At 32.7% G+C, this 25,269-nt stretch overlaps 2 protein-coding genes across 4 annotated transcripts; one reads left to right on the forward strand and one right to left on the reverse strand.

Moving 5' to 3' along the window:
• The first annotated feature begins 10,589 nt into the window (after positions 1-10,589).
• Positions 10,590-15,781, forward strand: LOC132033543 (inositol-tetrakisphosphate 1-kinase 3-like). Of its 3 annotated transcripts, none has more exons than XR_009408759.1 (10): positions 10,590-10,954; positions 11,712-11,793; positions 11,901-11,933; positions 12,668-12,788; positions 12,965-13,057; positions 13,208-13,315; positions 13,412-13,588; positions 13,770-14,004; positions 14,888-14,943; positions 15,066-15,149. XR_009408759.1 is itself a non-coding variant. In XM_059423545.1 (10 exons), exons 1-10 carry the CDS (start codon positions 10,788-10,790, stop codon positions 15,351-15,353), a joined length of 993 nt encoding a protein of 330 aa, XP_059279528.1. In that variant the 5' UTR covers positions 10,590-10,787; the 3' UTR covers positions 15,354-15,781. The 3 variants fall into 3 exon arrangements, 2 of the variants coding, with proteins under 2 accessions (XP_059279528.1, XP_059279529.1); XM_059423545.1 differs by lacking the exon at positions 13,770-14,004 and adding an exon at positions 15,283-15,781 and having other exon boundaries at positions 15,066-15,150; XM_059423546.1 differs by lacking the exons at positions 10,590-10,954; positions 11,712-11,793; positions 11,901-11,933; positions 13,770-14,004 and adding exons at positions 12,193-12,358; positions 15,283-15,781 and having other exon boundaries at positions 15,066-15,150.
• A 2,044-nt stretch (positions 15,782-17,825) lies between these two features.
• On the reverse strand, positions 17,826-18,328 carry LOC132033544 (large ribosomal subunit protein cL38). Its single transcript, XM_059423547.1, has one exon. It carries the CDS (start codon positions 18,262-18,264, stop codon positions 17,935-17,937), a length of 330 nt encoding a protein of 109 aa, XP_059279530.1. The 5' UTR covers positions 18,265-18,328; the 3' UTR covers positions 17,826-17,934.
• Between the last annotated feature and the right edge of the window lie 6,941 nt (positions 18,329-25,269).

The raw sequence follows: 25,269 nt of genomic DNA on the forward strand, positions 1-25,269 counted from the left end.
TGGTACACTTTTTCTTCTATCTTTTTGTTTCCCTCCCTGGTGCAATATTTCTGTTGGGGGTAATTTCGGGCTTAGAGCTGAGACACAATATACTTCAGCTGGGGCATCTATTGGGTTTCTCTATAGAATGGGCATTACCATAGAACTCAGTTTCTCCATAGTTCATAGCATTTCGCAATTTGATTTGTACCAACCAAATCAAATATGAAGGACTTGGTTTTCCATACCACTTAATCATGGTGTTTGGTTTAGAAACAAGAGCAACTTTCGTGGAAAAAAGTAGTCAGTTGCAGGCAACCAAGAGAAAATCTTGTTAGTCTGAAAAAAATCCCGTAACGCTACTGGATTCATAATTTTCTGAATTCAGTTCGCAGAAATACTTTTCCAATCCAAAAATATAAGATGATCTCGGGAAAACGTGAACAATGGCAGATAAATGTGCGAAACATCTCGCATTTATATGCAACGGATACAACCCAAAGAATGTAATGTAAGCAGCCCATTCTGGCGCAAACATCAATAATTGATTTCACATATCAAACCGATAGGTTATACGGAAATAATTTAACCGATGCTTCAAGGTTTTGCTTCTTTGACTTAAATGCGAACAGTTGAAAACAAATAATAGTACAGAAACATGTTTTGAAATAGAGAAGACTTTTGGTTCATTTTGCAACCCATTTCTGAAGCATCTTTTTGTATGTTTTGGCGCATTCTACTTCTTGAGGGTTCAATATGTATCAGGAAAAATACGTTTTGGGGTTATTGGATGCGACATGAACAATAAATTAGATCCTACAGTTGCACGTGAATAGATGAATCCATTTTAGTACTTCATATCTTCTTCTTGATAGTCTCAAATCCGGAAAATGTGCAATGAAGGTAGTGGACATTTATGCTGGAAACCATTGAAAACAATAAACAGATCACGAATTCACGATATATAAATAAAGCTAAAAAAAAGTTCAAACCGAACCAAACCAACTCGACATTAAATGTATTCAATTTTTAAAATATTTTATCATAAACATATTTATTTGTAATGTAATTTATAAATATTTCTTAAATTATTTTGTAGTTTTTTATCTATTATCATATTATTCAAGTCAACTTATATCCAATGTCAATAAGTTTTATATCCTATGGATGTTAAGATAAATAAAGTCAAATCAAAATCAAAACACTAATGTAACAAAAGAAATTCAATTTACACATGCGAATGACAAATACATTGATAATCATTTAGTTTCAATATGTGACACATAACTTAAGTTTTTTTTCTTTGTCATGTAATTAATACTTATTAGCCGCGCTTATTTTAGCATGACTTAGTATTTTTAGATTTTTTTCTTTATGGCTTATTAATTAACAATATTTATTTTAAATATTTTATTAGCTTTTGTTGAATATTTTAATACTGTCATCACTCTTCTCACATTTTGTGTTATCCTTTTAGAACAAACAAAAAAATTATATAAAGATCTTACTGACAAAAAATATTCAAGGTTAAAGTATAATGTTTTTGCATACGACTATTAAGAGAAAATCCAAACAACCCGAAAAACCGAGAAAATTTAAAAATCAATTTTATTTTCTTTTTGGTCCATTTTTAGTTTTCTAAAATGGTGTTAAAAAACCATTGAAACAATAAACAGATCACGATATATAAATAAAGCTAAAAAAGTTCACAAATAAGACTTTGCAAAATCTACTTTTTTAGTTTTTTATTAGATACTGAACTTGAGGCATATACATACGCTTCTATATCCAGAGGGTGATTCGGTTTTATAGTGCATCATAAAACGTGTACACATGCGAAGCTAAATACATACATAATCATATATCAAATGTGACATGATATCTTGAGTTTTTTAACATGTCATGTTAACAACGGTTAAATATTATAAAGTTCAAAAGTTCTAAATAGGTGGTGATCCTTTTAGAACAAACAAAAAATTAAAAAGAGCGACATATTCAAGGTTAAAGTATTGGTTCACATGAATCTAGTAAATCTTTTTTATCCAAAATAGTATATTTGTACTAAAAAATGTACTAAATATCAATAAGTATTTAATTGTATCAATTGTTGTTGTTGTTGTTGTTGTTGTTGTTGTTCTTATTATTATTAATATTATCATTAATATTATCATCATTATTATTATTATTATTATTATTATTATTATTATTATTATTATTATTATTATTAAGAAAACAAGCATATTTTCTTTTTGGTCCATTTGGATTTCTAAAATGGTGTTAAAAAGATTTATAGAAGATAATTTATAACTGAGGAAGAGGAAAGGAAAGTGACTAATTGTTTAATCAGAGTACAAATTAAAAAATCTTTATCTCGTTGTACTGAGAAATTGGGGATCACTCATAAATTCCTATTGTTGACATCCAAGCGATCCAAATGCACGACATGCCATAAGAAAATATGAGTATAAAGATTGGGAGCTTTGGTACTCAAGTAATATCCAACATTCATTTATTTAACAGTCCATATTACCTTATCATCCTTTTTGTTTGTAGTACGGTATCTAGTCTAGTAGTCAGTACCGGTTTGGTTCAGATTTTTCGAATACCAAACCAAACTAACTGCGTCGGGTTTTTCAATTTCGGGTTTTCTCGGGTTGTTCGGTTTTTTCCAAAAAAATCTTCATACAAAACATATGACTTTTACTTCAAATATTTCTTTAGTCCTAATAAGAGACAACTATATAAATAAGGTGTTTCTTAAGAAAATAACACAAAATGTGAGATTGGTGATGACATCGTATTAAAATATTCAACAAAAAAGATAATAAAATCGGTTAAAATAAGTATTGCTAATTAATAAGCCATAAAGAAAATGACTTTAATCTAAATACTAAGTTATGCTAAAACAAGTACGGCTAATAAGTATTAATTACATGACAAAGAAAAAAAATTAAGTTACGTATTTTTACGCTCTAAAACAATTATGCAAACTAAAGAATAGATATCCAACATTACTGTCATTCCTAGTGTTAGAATTGAATTTCTTTTGTTAGCATTAGTGTTGAGTTGGTTTTGATTTAGACTTTATTTGAGTCACTAACATCTATGGGATATAAAATTTATTTGCATTCAAAATTCTAAGTTCAAGCTTAAAATAATATCATAAAAGACAAAATACTATGAAAAAATTTAAGAAATATTTACAATTACATTGCAAATAAATATTTTTATGTATAAAATATTTTTAAAATCAAATGCACATAATGTCGGGTCAGTTTGGTTCGGTTTAACTTTTTCTAGCTAAAATCAAACCATACCAATTATGATCGGGTTTTTTTTTTCAACACCAAACCAAGTCAAACCAAACCACTAGTCGGGTTTTTTTCTCGGTTTGACTTGATTTATCGGTTTGGTGCGGTTTGTCGGTCATTTCTTTGCGCGGATTGCCCTTCTTTTGGGGTGGTCTTTAAATTTTACCCTCAAATTTGTGGTCTTTATTCTCACATGGTGGCCGAATCAAAAAACATAAGATACTAAAAATTCACACCTAGAATTTCAACATGTTATTTAAAGTGATTTTGGACTCCCTTTGTTATTAGACTCTTTACTTATGTTTAGGAGATTCAACCGTACATATATAATTAAATAATCGTTTTAACCTTATTTGGGTAATACATTATTTTTAAATTAAATCTCCTTGCCTCCCTTTAGCTCCACTCCTGCTCACATACACATTACTCAATAATCATTATCTACAAATTAACACATGTTGATTATATGTGATGATGTGGACATATGTGTGTCGTGTATATATATATATATATATATATATCCACTAACATTTGAGTGATTGATATGTGTGATTATTTTTGCATTGACGCTCTATATAACATTTCATTCATCAACTTGCTAATGCCCATGATACTTTTACATGTTTTATAGTACACACTTTTAATTAAGATTACTAAAAGTTCCTTGATGTTAAAAAAAAAAATATATATATATATATATATATATATATATGTTACTACCTAGCTATCATAATTAAAGCTAATCAACACAAATTTTGATAATTTAGTTTCGCATCTTCTAGTTTTTTTCTTTTCTTAAAAAGGTACATATTACTCAAGGATTAACTACATGGTCCTTTATAAAAAAATAAGATACTAAAAATAAACAGAATTTCAACATGTTATTTAAAGTGATTTTGGACTTTTGTTATTAGACTCTTTACTTATGTTTAGGAGATTCAACTGTACATATATAATTAAAAAATCGTTTTAGTTATTTTGGTAATACATTATTTTTAAATTAAATCTCCTTGCCTCCCTGTTTGAATACACATTACTCAATAATCATTATCTACAAATTAACACATGTTGATTATATGTGATGATGTGGACATATGTGAAAGTCGTGTTTTTCCACTAATGTGTTTTTCCACTAACATTTGAGTGATTGATATGTGTGATTATTTTTGCATTGACGCTCTATATAACATTTCATTCATCAACTTGCTAATGCCCATGAAACACATGCGTGATAATTCCTTGATGTTTGCAATCATATATGTTACTACCTAGCTATCATAATTAAAGCTAATCAACACAAATTTTGATAATTTAGTTTCGCATCTTCTAGTTTTTTTCTTTTCTTAAAAAGGTAAAAGAAAGTAACTACAATGTCCTTTATAAGAAAATAGAAGAAACAAATATAAACAGAAATTAAGTCCTTTTCAAAATCATTTTTTCTTAGAGCATTGGTCCAAATTTCTTGCTTATTGTGCTCCAATATTTTTGCCTTCGAATGGACCAATCTCTACAAAAGCTGCAAAATAGCTTTTTTGGTGTTTTTAAATTTCAAATACATTTGGATGATTTAAATTTTTAATAATTTCTTTAGAAAAAGATTTCCAAAACATTTTCCGGAAAAAAGTGAAATATTTTCATGGGCAATAGGTCCGACAATTGGCATTTCACTTCTAGATTTCCTTTTCAATCATTTTCTTAGAGCAGTGGTCCAAATTTCTTGCTTATTGTGCTCCAATATTTTTGCCTTCGGTGGACCAATCTCTACATTGCTGCATATATGGCTAGATCTATTTCTACTAACAAAACGAACAGAAAAGATAAACCAAGATAATGCTCTCTTATTGTAGATTGGTTTTGGATTGTTAATTACGTTTTAACCAACTTTTCAAAATTATTTAATATTTAATCATTTTTATTTTGAAAATATAATTTGATAAAATTATTCTTAGCTAAAATACAGGAAAACTCCAGAAATTGTTCCTGAAATTCAAATTCCAAAAAAAAAAATCATAGAATTTGAACCTTTGTTAGTTCGAATTTTTCTGTAACAACAATAACTAAAAATCTACTAGACAAGTTAACTTTAACATGTGAAAAGGAGGGCTTGATGGTGATGTCTATATTTGTATATGTAAAGCTATGGTTGATTTTTATGCAAAGTGTGGATTTGTGGTTGAGCCATATATAACAAGTGTTTGATTGAACGAGCCAAAAAGATATTATGGCATGGGATGCAATGATTTCAGACTGCTCAGTAAATAATTTGTATTCATCTAAAATTGTAGCCATTCTTCCTACTATTGTAGAAACTAATAAGTTGAGTGAAGAAAGAATCACAGTGTCAAACTAAAATTTCCTATTCAAGGTTCGAATTTTAGCACAGTGCGATGGAGTTTCAACTTTTACCTTTCTGCAACAAATTTTTGAGTTCCAACATAATAAGTTGGAGTTTCACTTGTAAAAGACTCAAACTTGATCCTTTCGTATTTTAAGTAGAGCTATTTTTGTCCCTTTTTTGCATTAAAAAGTGATTTTTATCAATTAAATTTTAAATAGTGGCTGAATATTAAAAATGGTCCAAGAAACAGCCATCCCGCCCAAATTTTACTCACCAATTTCCTTCGTAGTTCAAGATATTAGGTCCACTTTCCTTATTTTTATTTTCTCATAACAATTTTTTAGTATTTATTATTAATTTAATTTTACACTTTGATAAGTTTACCCTTAGAAAAACATTTTTATCTAGTTAATTTTATGAAGAGAAATTCGAATAAAGGTAGCTGAAATTATCTCAATAGTAGTATTTTTCTTATAACTATAGTCACGAAGGAAAAGTAAATAAAACAAGGAAAGGGAACTCAACTAAAATATTTATATGGATCTGATCAGGATTCAACTTGAGCACAATTAATCTTTGTTAATTTGTGGCATATATATATATATATATATATATATGCCTGTGTAGTTGGAAACTTGGAACAGCGAATATAATCCTATATACCTAATTAATCGGCTTTTTATTATCTTATTTTTTGGGATTTCTGCGAGTTAATTAAGTAACGTTTTCGCTAAAGATAAGTAGTGGAGCATTAGCACATCTAATTAGGTTTCAATTTAACCAAATTATCCCTCTGAAAATAAGACAAAACCATCCGATAAGGCATAAGGCCCATGCTTCTACTTTTTTCCTCTTTTTCTTTTACTTTGTTTTCATAGATTATGACAAGGACGAATTAAACAGATAAGTTAGCAAGCAAAATGGCCTAATGATGAGGTATTTTTTATTAGGGGGCCTTACTTCAACAGATTAAATTAATAAGTTATGAAGGATTAGCATAAGGTTGAAAGCAACGGATTTGAAATATTATAATTCGTTGAGATAGTCTCATTTGTTAAATTAAAAGGATTGGGTTCGGATTACCTGGAAAAATAAAATATTTGATAAGGTAAGGAGCTTATAAAATAGTCATTAGGGAACAACTCGAAGGATCATCGAAAAGCTAAGTCGTTCAGGTTCATTATATATTAAGTATCAGCGAAAACATGAAGATCAAACTAATTAATCAAGTATCTAATCAACCAAATTGATCAACAAATAATATATCAAAATCGTATTGTTTATTGGAAATTAAAGAAGGGGGAACAAGTGCAAACAAGCTTTTTTTGTTTTGTTTTTCGTTTTTGTTTTTGTTTTTGTATCACCTGAATTTTTATGTAGAAAATAAGATGTAAAGCTTTAGGGTTTAACAAAAAGACCTTAGGCTTTTAGGTTTTGTGCATGTCAATCAAGAAGTAATAGGACAATCCTGTTAAGAGATAGATTAATGGATGACGCCATGAAGTCATTTGTTTATTTAATTGAAATGGAACCCACATAGTTAATGATAACTATCAACTTGATTCGTTAATCAAAGCATATCAACTTCAGCTTAATTAACAGGAGTACCTAATTACCCAACAAAACATGTTTTTTTTAATCAATATGCAATTTTTCTTGGAGAGGTACAAGGTTACTGTTAATTAATTAATGATTAGCAAATGATCTCCCTTATTAGGACGTGTTCTTCTTAGAATAAAAGAAGAAAAAAACATGCAATATGAAAATATCGTTTTCAAGTAGCAATAAATCAAATATGTAAGACAACTTAAATTAATAGGAAATTAAGCTGGTTTTATTATAAATAGGAAATGATCTTATTGATTCAGTCATGGTGACTTATATCACGATTCGTGTTCACACACTATACGATACGTACATCCTTAATTAGAAATTGCGTTGACGCTGACACATTAATATATATTTTCTTAAAATTGGAATTATGAGCCGTTAGTACAATTAGATGCAATTTTGAAAATGATCGACTAATTATATCTTGAAAATGATCGACTAGATCGACAAAATACCTGCCATAAGCCTTTGTTCTCTAAAAGTATATATCCAGCTAGTAGTATCATTAAACAAGAAAGAGTAAAGCTACTAGCCAAGTTTTATTGTTGGAAAACTTGTAATATACATAAGTTATTTGTCTTTCCACTTAAATGGTGCGACTCGAATGGTAAAATTTTATATAGCCAAGCCTTAATTTGATTAAGATTAAGTTGTAATACCACTATTTTTTTTATTTTTTCTTTATTTTTTTTTTGTTCTAACTGGGTGGAGCAATCCTAAATATCAACAAAAGATAAAAGAGGACCACATGCCAACATAACAAACTAGATCATGTGTTTTAAATTATTAATGTAGTACCATTACAGTTATATAGGATTCTCAAGAACCTAGACAATTGCAAATATTAACCAAAATTCATAGAGTTGGAAACATATAGCTAGCTCGCCATGCATAAAAGAAAAGCAAATTCACTTTGTATATGTTGAAATACATGGCGCAAACAACAAATTGGATTAATTCTTTGAATTAACGTCAGATTAAGATCTATGATTTGACGTTGTCTTAGTAATGACCTTAAAATGTTACTCAAATTACTTCAAGTTCAATCAACTTATGCTAAACTACAATGGAGAATTTTGGAGAAGTCTAACCATGGGCTTAGAAGAAAAGACTAGCTAGGCAGTAAATGTTTTCAAAAGTAAGGATATGAGAAATATATAAACGGAAAAGGAGCGCCAAATATCTAACTATCGGAAATGGCTCATTTATGCGGCTCGTCATAGTTTGCAAAATATTTATGTCATTAAACTATAGGAAATGGATCATTTATGCCACTCATCAATAGTTTGACTCATTTATGCTATCGCCCGTTAACAAAAATGACTCATCCATGCCATATTTCATTAACGCCGGTTTCATAATACCAGATATGACACGTGGCTTTCAACTTTGTCACTATTCAGTTCCCGAGATTATTCATTTTTTTGGTGTCCACGTAAGACAATCCCTTAATTTTGTATTTGTATAAGAATAATGTATATTCTGCAAAGGAGCTATTTATGCAAAATTAGATAAAATAATTCTGAATTTATCTAGATTATTAAAAATTGGGGCGAAAGTTAACCATAGTCTATTTTTGGTTATTAGGGATTATACCATTTTTGGAGTCTATTTTTGGTTGTTAGGGATTATACCATTTTTGGACCCTAAGCTATTAGTAAATTGTGTTTTGGTCCTTGTGATATATTACTCAGCATGTCTAACCTTCAATTAATTATGTTAGATATGTGAATATTCATAAGTAAAATGATCGAAAGTGCATTAATTAATTAAATATCTAATGTATTTAGTTAAATAGTATAGTGAGTCAAATTAAAATTAATCAATAATCAATGGACCAAAAACACTACGTTTAAACTTTGTTGTTAATTTTGAAGAAATTAAAATTTTAATTTTTATGTAGAGTAGTTTATCCAAGCTGACACCGAGGATCAACTCAAGCAATTAGAATCTTCCAGATTAAGAAAAAGCATGAAGAAAAAAGGAAGAAACTTCAGGGTTGGATATGCACGTTGCCTACTTGTATGCAATTAATGGTAAACAAATCTTGATTTTGTGTTGTGATTAAACAAGATACTATTAAATGAGATGCCATAAATCTTAAACATATCTGGAAATGATGTCCAACTGTCCAAGATAAGTCCAACACATGAGGACCATGTGGATTCCATATCCATCATTTCATAAAATAGTAACGTAAGTAATTTCTTTTAAATTAACATACGCACAACAATTACGTATTCATCATGAATATTGAATCATATGCTCGATTCACACCTCACTCCAATTCTGAAAAATTTACCACTTCAGAAATGCATAACATATTGCATATATTGTTATTAGTACCTTATTACAATTTTTTTGGGTACGCATTGTTGCTTAAGCATAAAGTCACAATAACACAAAATTATGAAAAAAGTGGAATTTTCAAAATCGCGAAGAGTGATAGAAGTCTTTTAGAAACTTAAAAAAAAAAAAAAAAAAAAATATGAAGAAATTTTACATTTAAACATAAACCAAAATATTTTTTGAAAATTTTAAAGAAACAACAGTAATTACTAAAATAAATAATTATATGCATCCAAGGACATAATCTAGTGATCAATGAAATGAGTTATAATTATGAAAGTTCGAGGCAATAATAGGATATGATTTTTCACATATATTCAAGTCGTATTAACCTCTTGGTGAAAAGTACTCCCTCTATTTCATAATAAGTGACTTTTTTGGTTTTTTATTTTGTTTAAAAAAATAGTGCTTTAGGATTTCAAGAAGAAATTGATCTTCTTCTTCCAAAATGATCCTTATTTACATAATCAAGAATCATTAAGTTTTTCTTTTTCTAGACATTTAATTAGGGGTAAATTAGTAAAAACACTTCTAATTTTTTAGGAGTGAACACTTTCTTAAGATGTGTGTATAAGCCTAAAAAATTACTTATTATGAAATGGAAGGAGTAACAAATACGCTCGAGATGCGTTTAAGTAGATTAGACACTACAATTTTAAAAATAAAATTAGAACACGGCAATAAACTTTGATTTTTTTTTTTCTCACACTTTGTTTACTTTATCAAAAAGTGTAAAAATGCTGGTAGTACTTCTCTCCTTTTTTAATTTTTGTTGTTATTATAATGAGTCAAAATGTAAGTATGAGCGTTATCTCCTATAAAAAGCAGCATCCACGCGTTACGTTACAGGATTCTCATTCACTGTTACAGCTAATAACACACCCCCCAATTGCTCTATCTCTTCTCAAATCTTTACGCGTGTACCCCCCAATTTCTCATACTACTACTATATATAAATCCCCCCACACTCTTCTACCTTTCTTTCTCTCCGGCAATTTATCTCCATTTCAAGAATCCCTTTAAAGGATAACAACAACACGCTGCAAATCATAAAAAAGATTTGTGTTTCAGGGGGTCAAATATTTCAACTTCTTTTTGTTTCTTGGGTATCTTGGATTAAAAGTAATTTGTAATCTTGAATTGGTGAGGGAGAGGGAGTTTTTGTGGGGGTAGAAATATAAATTTGGTGTAAGGGGGGAATGAGGATGAGGGGTGAAGTAATGGGGTACAAGAGGGAGATGGAAGATGAGGAAGAGGAAAACCAGATGGAATTGGTTCACTCTAAGAAATTTATTATGGTTGGTTATGCTCTTACCTCCAAGAAAGTTAAGAGCTTTTTGCAACCTAAGCTTGAAAGTCTAGCTAGGTAATCTTTTTTCAACGTAAATCATGACAAAATTGCCTTTGTTGTTTTATGTAAGAACATGACACTGTCTATGGGAGCTTGAATATAGTGTTTTTGTGTATTCTATTTACCTTGCCTTTTTTCTGAATGCTTCTTGTGAATGTTGTCTATTGTTCTCTTCTTCTTTTTTCCCCTCTCCTTGGCGTGTTAGAAAACTAGTTTTGAGAAGGGTACTCTAGGATCATTTTATCTGGTTTTTTATATTGCATATTTGATGGTGTTCCCAAATGACTGTTTTGCTGGAAAAAGATGTTTTTTTTTTTGGGTGGTTGAAAGATGAGATTTTTATTATTTAGATCCATTATCTTAGATGGTTGCTTTTTCCTTGAGATTGTGACTGCTTTCAATTTGCACAGTAGATCATTTGGAATAATCATAATTCAGGCAGTATATTCTTTTACTTCATGTGGCCAGCATAGTTGGTAATTCTGGACAGTAACCTCTGACAGATATTATTTGGTGCTGGTATACGTCATTATTATTAAAAAAAAAAAAAAATTCTTGAAAATATAAATTGATTTACTGGTCGCTTTCTAAAAATGACCTGTTTGTATTTGGCGCTTGGGAAGTAGTGGGTTAGGAATTAGTCATGGTGGACTTCTACATTTAACCTCTTGACAAATAATTTTTTGATGCTGGTATAACTTCCTCTTTATGCAAACTTTTTTGTCCACATAGATTCAGAAAACAAGGCTAACCTTGCTTATGAATTATGCAGGACTAAGGGAATATTATTTGTTGCTATTGATCAGAACAAACCCCTTTCAGATCAAGGTCCTTTTGACATTGTGCTCCATAAGGTATCTTTTGCTTGTGTCTATATGCTTCCATACCTAATCCTTATAGCTTCTCCCCAGAATATGTCATTCTAAAATATGTCTGATTTTGTGCTCCTTCTTTCTTGCAGTTGTCAGGAAGCAAGTGGCGTCGTATTCTTGAGGTTGGTTCATTTGGAAGCTTTCTTTATGTGTGTGTGTGTGTGTGTTATTCACAGAATCCTGTTAATGACAGTTAACATGCATTGTTCAAACAAATATGTAGTAAGTTAGGCTACAATATAACGGAATTACTTGGTGTGGATTAGACATGCTTTGGCAGTGATTGGTGAGATGAGCTGTCTTTTTGCTTAAACTTGTTCTGTCTGACATAACTTGCAGACTGCTAGCTCTTTCCTCCATCATGAATCATGACTTGGTAATTGTGTTCGAAGCCCAGTGAGAATTCCTTGGTGGACAGATTAGCTGATTGATATCAGATAGGATTCCTGGTTTCAATAAATGGATCCTATTTCTTGGGGGGCTCATCACAATGCTCATATCAGCTTAAGAGGAGAGCACTAACCTAATCAATGTCTTTTGATCTTCGGTATATTCCTTTTAAGTGCCACTCTAATATTCCCCAACTTGTTTGGGATTGAGGCATAGTAGTTGTTGTTTCATTTTGCATTATCTGACTGAGTGTTGGTTACTTGCCTTTTCTGGATCATGAAAATTTTGGTCATTATTCCCGTATGGGGAAATGGTAAATTTATTCTACTAGAACTGATACTTAAAACTCAGTCGGAGGAACACATAGGGATTTTTTTCCCCATTATTCCTATTTCCATTAGGAGGCGTATATAGGAAGAACCTCCATTATTTTTTTTTCTTACCTCTTTCTTTGCTCTCTGTGTAGGAATATAGGCTTACACATCCAGATGTCACTGTTCTTGACCCTCCAGATGCCATACAGCATGTATACAATCGTGAATACATGCTTGAAGATGTTGCAGACCTGAACTTGTCGGACACCTATGGTAGTATTTCCAGTCTGTTTATGATTATTTGAGAACTATTGATTGCTTTAACTTCGTCCTTGAGAAGCTGTATGAATTGGGATTGCCACGTTTTTTTAAAAATCTTTTTAGCTTGAAGAAGTGGGGCGAAGGATATCAGGGAAAACTGGGTAAACTTATTTTTTATTGCCTGACAGGGAAAGTTGGTGCTCCTAGGCAACTGGTTATTGAGGGAGATTCTTCATCTATTCCAGATGCAGTGAGTAAATCTGGTCTGAGACTACCTCTTGGTACGTATTTATTTCATTTCTTGTTTGTCTTTAATCAACTGATCCTTAGGCGGTTGCCAGTTTTTAAGCTCAATAAGATCTAACTTGAGCAATATATAAACAAAGTAATTGGTTGCAATTTCCTGAATTGAGCTGTTTTTATCTTTTCAGTTGCAAAGCCTTTGGCCGCTAAGTCACATGAGTTGTCTCTAGCCTATGACAAGTTCTCTCTTCAGATGCTTGAACCCCCACTTGTGCTACAGGAATTTATCAACCATGGTACGTATATTAGTTGAAATATTGAATTTGTGCCTTCCTTGTGTAGTTGTTTATGAGTTATATTTTTGCTGATTATGTGTTTTCTTGTGGTGGTAGGAGGAATTCTGTTTAAGGTATACATTGTCGGGGAAGCAATTAAGGTTGTGAGACGATTCAGTTTACCTGATGTTAGCAAACGTGAGCTGTCCAAAAACCCTGGGGTTTTCCGATTCCCAAGAGTTTCTTGTGCTGCGGCATCTGCAGATGATGCAGATTTAGACCCTTGTGTTGGAGGTGAGCCATCTTTTCCCTCAGTGACTTTCTCTTTCTGGATACATCAAATACATCATGGTTGCTTTAGATATATGGATGCACCAAACTTATGGCATACACTAAAAGAATAAAGCAGATGAAAAAGAAGTGTTTTCTTGTTCTTTTTTATTTTTGATTAATTGACTTTTTTTCTTCAAACCAGCCAATGATTTAGAAGCCAACACTCACCAAGAGCTAGCAAGTATGGGTTTACTATTATTACCTGATATGATACTTTTCTAGCAAGGAAGTCATCTTATATGATGTGCCTTGGAGTTTGAGCTTTCCTAATCCTCAAGGCAAATCTTGTTGAGATTTCTAATTCTTTTGGATCATGGGATCATGGGAGGCTGGACTCTGGAATGAGTTCCTTAAACCTTGATCTTTTACCACCAACAGTAAGCTTTACATTTTTTGCACTTCCTCTGACCCAAAACTAGAACTACTTTTATCTTAATTTATTCATTTTAAATAAACTGTGCTTTCTTCTCGTTTCAACAATTCAAAGTTATGTAACTATCTCTTCAATTTGATGTGATGACATTTTCAAGGAGATACATTACATTTTCACACACCATACTATTATTTTGAACACTTGTTTACCAAACTCAAATCCAATGCTCAAATAATTTACTCCTAAAGCCCCTGCTATTCGAAATAGGCTTGTTTAAGTGGGACGCCGAATAGGCTTGTTTAAGTGGGACGTATAGAGCATTTGATGGTTAATTACTTTCCTCTATCAGTTCCCGGTAGTGGTATAAATGGTTATCTGGTGTATGATTCTGTTTGAAGTAATTCACAGATAGAGCACTCAATCTGAAAGTTCAAAACTTAGACACTAAAGAGATATAATAAGCGTTGGGAAATCCTAAGCGTTGGGAAATCCTAAAAGGTTTAAAGTATGTGGCAAAATGGAATTGTCTTTAAGCTCTTAGGTGTGGGATTGTTACATTCTGTATTTACTTTATGTTGGTGGATAGTCCAGTGAGTGCCATCTTACCTTTGTGAATACTATTCTACTCGGGATGACACGCCACGCAGCCCAGTGTCCAATATTATACAACATTATACCTGAGTTTAAAGCATTATACATAATGTATCAACCTTGTATAAAGTGTATAAAAGGTGTTTTTACACAAATATGTTGAAAATTGGGTGTTCATCTATTTTCAAAAATAGACAGAGCGCGTAATTTTCCCTTATTTAATTAGGTATATCTTCTTGAGTAAACCTGCAGTAAATCGTGACTCATGATATTTTTTCACATCTTATCCTTTGCAGAGCTTCCTCCGCAACCATTACTTGAGAGGCTTGCTAAGGAACTTCGGCGTAGACTGGTATTTATTTTCTGTCTTCTCTTTCCATAAATTATGTCCTAAATGATGTTTGGTGCTTGCTTTACAAATTCTGCATTCTCACCTGCTGAATATTCTAAATATAACTGCAATGTTTTGTGCAGGGTCTTCGGCTCTTCAACTTGGATATAATCAGAGAGCTTGGAACAAAAGACAGATACTATGTCATAGATATTAATTACTTTCCTGGTAAGAAATCCTTCGAGTGGAATTACTCTCTTTCTGAGATAAAAATTTGATAGTCACACACCATATTTTTTGAAGAAAAAGAAAATGATACCCTGAAAGTCATGGTTGCGATACTTTTACACTGTGCTGCAGGTTATGGGAAAATGCCAGAGTATGAGCACATATTTACTGATTTTCTCCTGAGCCTTGTGAAGCAGAAATAATAAGGAATTGGGAAATCCGTTCCTAATTAGGCATAATTTTCAGTGGATTTACCGGGAAGGAATCCTCCTGCCAGCATGAGGAGGATAGAATCTTGCAAAGAATTCTGTGGCAATTTCTAAAAGCTGGTCACAGACGCTGGCGGAAAATGCAGAAGAGCTCTCTTGATGATGGTTACTCCTTTGGAAGCTTGCCTCTTGTACACAATTCCAACTTACTGACCTTGGGGTCCATCTTTTGTTTCCGGTCTTTGATAATTGATAAGTTTAGTGGATTCAAGGAGCGTGAGCCCTTGGTAAATGTTGGCTGGAGGGCGAATATGCCCGTGTTCCAGGGGCAAAGAATTGCTTCCACCTTGTAAAAATGCCATTTACAGTAGGAACATACATGTACATTGTTGGCTCTTCTAATCTACTGGATAGCTTGGTTATTTCGTGTTCTCTTTCCATGGAAATGTTTCCGAATCACTTTGGTTTTTGCAACACAGGTGACCATGTTAAATGCACTAAGTTGTTGGACAGGCAGCATGTTGCCATATAATAGACTTGAATATATGACTCAAAAAGTGTTTTGGCCAGAGCCTAGAGGATAGTTGCGTACATTGAATTATGAGATTGTCATGTTTAGAACCAAGTCAAGATGACCATATATATCATAGCGTAGTGAAAGAATGGATAGTTGGCAGAGACATTTTTAATGCTATATTCACCCGGGTTATAGTACTTGAGGTGCTGGCGGTTGTCATTGAACCCTACCCTGGATAATATACACCAAAAATGATATTTACATAGGGAGGAATAGACCTTGCCTCCCAACTCTAGTCCTATACAAAGGGAGGGGATTGGAACACCTATAGGATCCTAGCAAAAGCAATGCAGAAGCTCCTATGTTCCCAATTTCTATATTAACTTAAAGGAACATCAAAACAAAAGATCTAAATTTCCTAGAGTTTCTGTCAAAAGAATGTTTGAAGCGCTTCGCTAAAGATTTAGCTTTTGGAGGGAAATCCTTCTTGAAGAGCTTGACATGGGTATACCAATGAGTAATCTTGGTCCCTTTCCATTCAGAACTATTTTTGTTGTCTCCAGATTGTGTCCAATTTTTGAGTTACTCGTAGTTGGTCTCTCCCAGTTGTAAATGTGTGTGAGCTTCACGTTACTTGGTTCTTAATCTTGGTCATTTGCATATGTTTGATCGTATGGTCTTCTGTTGGCTCGGACATAGGATGCCCAACAGTAGGTAAAAAAGAAAAAAAGTTTCATGAAAAATACTGTAGTGACTAGAATCAAATGAGGTGGTCAATTATAGACTAGTATTTTGCAGCTGCTGAGGAAATCCTCTTAAATAAGAAGAAATCGCGCTTCTTCAAAAATCATCCAATTTTTCGGGGTAAAGGTTTTTCTCCAATATAACCTTCTTCTTTTTTCGGCTGAAGAGAACGTAAACTAGATGGTGAAATGGTATCTACATTTCTTGTTCCTTGGAAACCCATAGATACTACTTGCTTTTTACACCCAAGTTTAGCACTTTCTTGTAGAGGAAAAGAGGTTATCTTAATTTAACTAAATTCAAAATTGGCAGTTTGACAAATTTGTTGTGAGCATGCTTCTTGAAAGACTGAAGACCCAGAACCAGAGTATCTGATGTTTGCAAACTAATGTGTGCAAACAGTTAGCCCAACTTATTAGTCCTATTTCCACTCATCAATCTAACAGGAAGAAGAGTATCGCAGGTTATAGCAGGTTACTATAATCAAATGCTTTGGGATTTGGCTGATGCATAAGAATGCGCATTACTAAACCAGATTACTTCTATGCTATGTAAAATAAATTAATCGAAAAATAAAAAAGGAACTTAGGCTTAAACTCGAGTCATCTCACATCAAAAAGGAATTTAACCAGCCACAGAACCAAAGGAGGGTTACTCATCCAATGAAATAATACTATTGAAATTGGTATTCCTTTGCTTAGGTCGACTAAATACTACTACACTATTAGCTAAAATAAGAATAAATATTCTGGAATCAGAAACTGGAAAAATTATCAGGTCTCTTCTTTCCATTTTATTTCTTAATCAACCATAAGTGATGACAGTTCTGACAAACTTCAAGAAAGCATGGCTCACTTGTTAGGCTTTATGTATTTTATACAAAATCTTGGAATTATCAATTTCGTATAAAAGATGGAATTTATAATCTTGGACTATAATTCCGGAATTATAATGCCCTTGTTTTGAACCGAACCAAACCACCCCTAATAGGATCTTATTTAGTATTAGAAAGGTTTTATTGTTTTATTATCTCTATCTTGTGTTAGCACACGCTACAACATATTGTTGAAGACGTTATCCAGTCGCAATTTGACATGACTACTATTATAATCGCACTTTCTCATTACTTCATTACGTTGCACAGATTAAACACATTTCTAATCACCTGTTAAACTTACACTATACTGTAATTGAACAAGTAGTAGTAGTAGTAATATTCATATTCAACAGGCAAAAACAGCATAGTACGTAGGTGAAAATTATAAAGTCTGAAATGGGTAATTCCATTATACAAAGCGCAAATAACAGAAAGAATTACTCAGACTTAGCATCAGATACCGAAGCTCCAACACCAGCGGGTTGACCCGAAGCATCACTTGCAAACGACCACTCAGGTGGCAAGTCCGGCAAGGGAGCATAAACAGTTGGTCCACGTTTGATGTCCCAAGCTTGAGTCTTACGTGGCCTTGTCTTCTTATGGTGAGCTGTAGCTTTCTTTTGTGGCCTCGATGAACACTCAATTACCAATCCCCCAACAATTCTTGGTAGCGGTAACTTGGTGGCGCCGCCGTGGAGTCCAGTTGGAACGGTTGACGGACGAGGTAAGACTGACATGTTTAACCCGAATATGGCTGAGGCTGACATTTTGTTGTTCTGCAATGGTTTTTGTTCCAACGGGTGTGTTTTGGTTTTGGAACCATGGATAATGGATTGGCTTTGTTATCTTTTGGTGATTTCAGTTTTGATAGCGGTACGACGTCGTTCTGGGGTTTGGGCCGAAAAGAAATGGGCTGATCATTAATTTTCGAATTGCCCTTCTTTTGGGGTCGTCTTTAAAATCGTGTTTACACCCGATTGGCTGCCTTATTTTTTGTCGGTAATTTAAAATTTATAAAATTTGAGTTTTTATTAAACCCCCAATCAATCAAAAATTTTAAAAAAAATTCGCAGGGAAAAGTTTGAATTTCGCTCTGCCCCCTCCGGCAGACTTCGCCTTGAGGCATATATTTTATTTTATTTTACTTTTCAAGGCAAACTTTTTAGTTGCCTACGCTAAAAGTTTCGCCTTATGGGACATACTTTTAGTTATGCCTTAACTAAAAGTGTGCCCCATAAGACATAACTAAAAGTATGCCTCATAAAGCGGAATTTTTCCTTCAGGCATAACTAAAAGTTTGCCTTTCTATGCCTTAAGGAAAAGTTCTGCCTTATGGGGCAAACTTTTAGTTATGCCGGTTTAGTTTTTCCTATCCCAAGTTTTCGTCATACACGCCCCTATTTGATAGTGTTCTATCGAAACCTCTTGTGAAATTTTTTTATTTTTTATTTTATGCCTGAGCGGAGGTTCGAACCCATAACCTGAGGTATTCGCACACCTTTCCAAGCGAAGGGAAAAACTTAAAGACCACAAATATGAGGGACAAAATTTAAAGACCACAAATATGATGGCCAAAATTTAAAGACCACCCCAAAAGAAGGACAATCCGCGCAAAAAAATGATTTTTGTCCTTCAAAATTGAACTTATGCCTAGTGGGGCATAAGTTCTTCAAGTGTGCGGGGAATAACTTATAAAATTTTATAATGTGAAAATATAAATTTATGTCCCGAGAAAGTAATTCACCTTGATAGGTAAAAATTAAAGACCGGCACAAAATAGGGAAAAAAAATGCAATCACCTTAGAGCAATTGGCCTTTCAAGAGACTGGGCTGATCTCACTTCGTGTCAGGCCCGAATAAATCTGAGGCATCTTAGTAGAAATAGCTCTTCAGCTGGTGCAATTTGCAGGATCGTCCTTCCCTGGGTTTGGTCTTTAATTTTCGTCCCTCAAATTGGTGGTCATTAACTTTTGCCCTTCGCTAAAAATATTTTGGTTTCGGGTTCGAACTCCCGCTCAATCAAAAATTTTAAAAAAATTTGCAAGGTAGAGTTTGGATTCACAAGGCAAAGTTTTGCTTTCAAAACTCTGTTTTGCGAATCCAAACATCCGCCTTATATTTTCGAAATTTTTTTTTTTTCTGATTTTTTTATTTTCTTGAGCATCCTAATTCGACCCACAACCTCGGGGTATTAGGCGCAGGAAAAAACTAAAAGACCACCAATTTGAAGGACAAAAATTAAAGACCACCCCAAATGAAGGACAATCCGCGCAAAAAAAAGTTTCAACTGTCATCTTTCGGCTCTGTCTTTAAAAAATAATCATTATTATGAAGCTTTAAAATTCTACAAGTAAAATCTCGGGATAGTGACTATTTGTGAATTTTCACTAGGTGAGTAGTTAGTTCAAGCTTACATGTGTATGTATATTTTTGTAACAAAAGATCTTTAAATTATTTAGATAAAATTCAATCTACTAATTATTTAAAAAGGTATGAAGAAAGCCTTGGAGCAACGGTAAAGTTGTTTCTGTGTGATTTATAGGTCACGGGTTCGAGCAGTGGAAGCAACCGCTATTGCATTAGTGTAGGCTGTCTAAATCGCACTCCTTGGAGTGCGGACCTTCCCCGAAAACCCTGCTAACACGGGATGTTGTATGCATCGGGCTGCCAAAAAAAGGTATTGATGTTGTAGTCTTGTGATTCGGACTTCAGACTCCTTGTAGATTCTACATCACTTAGGTGTAAGGTTTCTATCCTATCAAGTCTTTCCTTCTTCTAACTTTTTTTTTTTTTAAAGGAAAATAAGTAATTCCACATAACAATTTCCTTTGAGAAAAATGACGATTGTTATTGTTACCATAAACGTTAGTATTAAATAGGTTGATTGGTAGCGTATAGACTGAAAATTGTAGCCTTCAGTATCCACATAAAAGGCCATTGTGGAGCTAAGAACAGTTAATGAGAGCATATTGAGAACATAAGTTAGGTGAATAAAATTTCGGAACAGCTCTGGAAAACGAGAATAGTCAAATGAACACAAGCTAATTGAATTACTATGAGTTTTAGTCTTATGGAGATCATGGACACAACTCCTCAACTTGGGTGTGTTTGGTAATGTTTTCAACTAATCATAGTTACCAAAACCATTTTAATCATTCTCTCTAGTGTTATATGGATATAAAAGTAGTTGTAGGATATTAGTGGAATATGCAGGATGATGCAGTATAGTTGTATAAATATAGAGAGTAGTTTTGAAATAGCTATAAGAAGTAAATATTGACTATTACGTTATATATGTTTGGGGAAAATGTAACTTTACTTCTAAAAGTGGAATTTGTTCCTTCAATTGGTAGTTTTCATCCTTTTTGTATTTGTTGATGATATTGAAGTAAATTTCACTTATATGGATACTTTAAGATTTTCATTAGCACAATGACACTTTTGGTTTAAAGGGTTGCTTTCAGTGGCATATCTAGGTGAGGGGCTTGGGTTTACGTGTACATATGCCTTCCTAAATTATAAGTGTATAGTAATGTTATATTTTTGAAAAAACAGTTATTATGTATATGTGTGCGCACCCAAACTCATAATATCATATGGTGCAATGGTTATTTGGTACTGCTCTCTAAGTGATCAGGTCGAGGTTTCAAATTGTCATATTCTATGTTTATCTTCTTCTATTTTCCCCTAGAATTGAGTCCGCCCACAAGGATGGACATATCAGGTGTCCCTTCTGGTATTTTAATTAAATATTTTGTTTCTTTTCCTTACTTTCTTTGTTTGGTTAACTTTTTCAAAAAAATTAAGTCTGCCACAGTGAAATTCCTATTATGTTTTTATCACCATGAAATTCTATATAGTTAAATAAATTATGTGTATTAAACTAGTTGCAGTGAATGGCGTAACATACAATCAATAGGTTCAACTGATCCAAACATTTTCGATACGGAATATAGATATATATGTAAAATTACTTTTTAGAAAAATATAATCATCTTCTAGAAATTCTAGATTGACACCAAAATTTTCTAGTCTTGAAAAGAAAATTCTTTTCGTCATTATAAGACAATCAAACAACAACAACAAATTTATCCAAAAAAAAAAAAAAAAACTTGAAAAGAAGAACACTACGTCATACAAAATACACCTTAGTGTGATTCTTACACATAAACGAACAAACATATACGTTACATTTTCTCACTGCATCTACTTACATATATGCCAGTCTATCCCACTTGTAATCCGTGACATTGTGCCCCTCAACTTATCTGGATCATGATTAATGGGTTGGCCTTGTTGTTGACCAACTTCTTGCTGACACTCATCTGGACTAATTAATCAGCTCAAACCTTCCTATAGCCCATTTACAAAGGTGGTTGGATCTAGCTGCAGTTTAGCAATTAGTCGTTTGTTTTTGGCGATTAGTGGTTTGTTTTATGCCAAAAAAAAAAAAAAAAAGAGTAAAGATGCCCAGCAACTATTTCATTTATATTTTTGATCTCCAATATACTTAATTCGCTCTCCCAATTTATATGACACACTAGTCCTTTTAGTTTGTAAAAAAAATGGCATCTTTTTATATTTTAAAAGAATTAAACTTTATGTCTTTTAAACTGTATGAGATGATTTATAACTAATAAATATCTAAGAATTGTTTTGAATAACAAATTTCAAAAATCTTTTTTTTTTTCATAGATTCCATACTTTCGAAGGATGTCACATAAATCATTTTTTTGCACGGATTGCCCTTCGTTTGGGGTGGTCTTTAAATTTTGCCACTCAAATTTGTGGTCTTTAAATTTTGCCCTTCATATTTGTGGTCTTTAAATTTTGCCCTTTGCTTGGAAAGATGAGCGAATACATGAAATTCGGGTTCGAACCCCGCTCAAGCATAAAATAAAAAAATAATTTCGCAAGCGGGGACTAGGGGAGTGTATGCGGATCCAAGATACAATCTTTAAGAAAAAGTTAAAGTTATCTGGGATCCCAAGATAACTAAAAGTCTCGCACACTCGGGCAAAGTCTGCCCCCTCCGGCAGACTTTTAGTTAAACATAACTAAAAGTCTGCCGGAGGGGGCATATAAAATTTAAACTTTGCCTTATAAGGCAAACTTTTTTTTTGGTTGAAAGTCTATTTTATTCCATCCAAAAAACTTGTACAGCACAAAGTTGAAGCTGACCTTCAACTGTACATGGTAAAATTCCTACTCACTAACTTGTATAAGTCAAACTAGAGCAACTATTACATTAAAAAAACAACAACGACGCTTTAATCAACTACACTTAGCTAGGATAGCAATTCATAGCAAGAAGAGCTCTCTCTCGCCATTTGAAGTTGTTCTGCCTTGATGTGAATATGTTGTGCAATCTCTGCAGAGTCTATCGGGGAAGAAAGCCGAGTATTTTGAAATACGAGTAGGTTCCTTTCTCCAAACCAATGCCACTAGCATACCAAAAATGCGGCAAGTAATGGAGCAATGGCTCGATTTGTGTCTAGCAATGTGTGAGATCCATGTGATTTCATCTTGCCACCCCTATTCTTCTAGTGTACCCGTACCATACCAACAACTGTACCACAATCCTTTTGTGATGGGCATTCAAAATAAAGATGGGAAAATATTTCTTGGGTCTGCGCCTGAGAAGATGGGAAAATATTTACGAAGTCTATCAACGATTCTAATCTACCTTGTATTGCCAAAGTGTGAATTTGTATCTGGGATGGACATTTGGTTGTAGCATAATACTTTTCCATGTAACTTTGGTATATATCTTGAAAAAATACATATATATCTTGAAGGCAAAGTTTGCGTATAAGGCATAAGTATGCCCCCATCGGCATAAGTTTGGTAAATCCTTAACAAGTTTATCTTTTAGATGGGGGCATACTTTTAATGGGCAAACTTTTATGCGGATCGGCGTAAACTTATGAAGGAATTATCAAAGTTATCCCGGAACCGCATACTTATGTCAAGTTCCATTTTACAAGGCATAAGTATGCTTGGTCGATAACTTTATTAATTCCTTCACATCGTATGCCAGATGGGGGCATAGCGAATTTAAACTTTGCCTTGCGAATTTTTTTAAAATTTTGATTTGTGTGGGGTTCGAACTCGAAACCTATGGGATTTAGCGAAGGGCAAAATTTAAAGATTTCAATATGAAGATGAAAAAATTTAAAGACCACCCCAAAAGAAGGGTAATTCTGCGAATTGCCCCACATAAATTACCCAGTCCACAAAAATGTAAAAGCATATGTGTGACCAAATTCAAATGGAAAGCAAATATATTCTGTTTTTAATATTTGAGGAACATTTGTTTTTACCCTTTTCCCTTATTTTCTCGCGTCGTTTTTCATATCCAGGATTGTTTATTTGAAAATAATTGAAAGCGATGAAATAGGAAGTTGATTGATTTTACAATGGCCAGATTACAGCCTACGATTGTATTATTTCCTGATTAAACAATACGTAGTTAAATAGTAACAATGACACAACGACAAAATAGCAATTAACAAATACAGAGTAACATAAAAAACTTCACGATCCTTTTATATTAATATATATTAATATCATTAAATATTTATTGATTGGCGGCAGCTAAGCTGATAAATTATATTTTTTGACGATTCATAAACAATTCTTTCCTCTTATTTGACCCCTCAAACATGATTAGCTAAACTACATAATTGGATACCACTAATCCTTCTTGCTGACTTTTCTACTTAAAAAATAAAATAAATCAAATCCACCAAACTTATACTAAAATTAGTCTCCTCATTGTTTTTTAAGTAATTTCCAAAAGAGTTTAAATGATAAGTATACAACTATAATATTGCTTCATGCTGACGTTATTTTAATCAAAAAGGTTAGCAGGAAGACAGCTTGCAATCCTGACATGCCACGTGGAGGACAAAAACAGCCCAAAAGAGACTCATGCACTGCAATTTTTCCCCACCCACAAAATATTGAGAGATCATCCATGTGGGACCCACAGAAACAACCCAAGGATATAAAAGTCATTTTAATAGTAGGCATAAGGGTAATCTGGTCATTAGACTAAACAGATGGAGCCGAATACCTGCTGGCATAAAATCAAATCCAGGCTGTACACAGCTGTAATCCAACCACACGAGCAGAGTTTCTATTTAGCAGCTGAAAAAAAAGCCCACTCCTCTCCGTACAATAAAAAATGTAAAAAATAAATTAAATAATGGGCTTAACGTCAGGCCCTTAAATTTAATAAAATATTTTATTTAGGCACTCAAATTAAATTTTAATACAATTAAACATCTCAATTTCTAATAAAAGTATTTCAATTTGACACTTTGATTTCGAAAAACATGTTTGTGTCTTTTTTATTTTTCTATTAGATAGTTAAATTAACCAAATAAAATATGTCATTACTTTTAATTATACGCATCAACCTCAAATAGAAAATACATGAGATTTCATGACTTGTTGAGGTGAATGCGTATAATAAAAGAAAATGACACATTTTATGTATTTAACTTAACTACCAAATCAACTAATGAAAACACACGCAATTTGTTTTTTCAAAATTTACATAAAAAATGTCTAATTAAAATACTTTATTAAGAGTTAAAATATTCAATTTGAACAAAACTTAATTCGAGTGCCTAAATAAATATCCTACAAGTTTAAAGTGCTATCAATACACTAAGCCTTCAATAATTTATTCCATTAAACAGAGTTTCTCTTTTTATTTTATAATATAATTTACATTACCGAAAAAGGGACTTATTAGAGTCTTC

Source organism: Lycium ferocissimum, chromosome 10 (assembly GCF_029784015.1).
Source record: "Lycium ferocissimum isolate CSIRO_LF1 chromosome 10, AGI_CSIRO_Lferr_CH_V1, whole genome shotgun sequence".
Taxonomy (NCBI): domain Eukaryota; kingdom Viridiplantae; phylum Streptophyta; class Magnoliopsida; order Solanales; family Solanaceae; genus Lycium; species Lycium ferocissimum.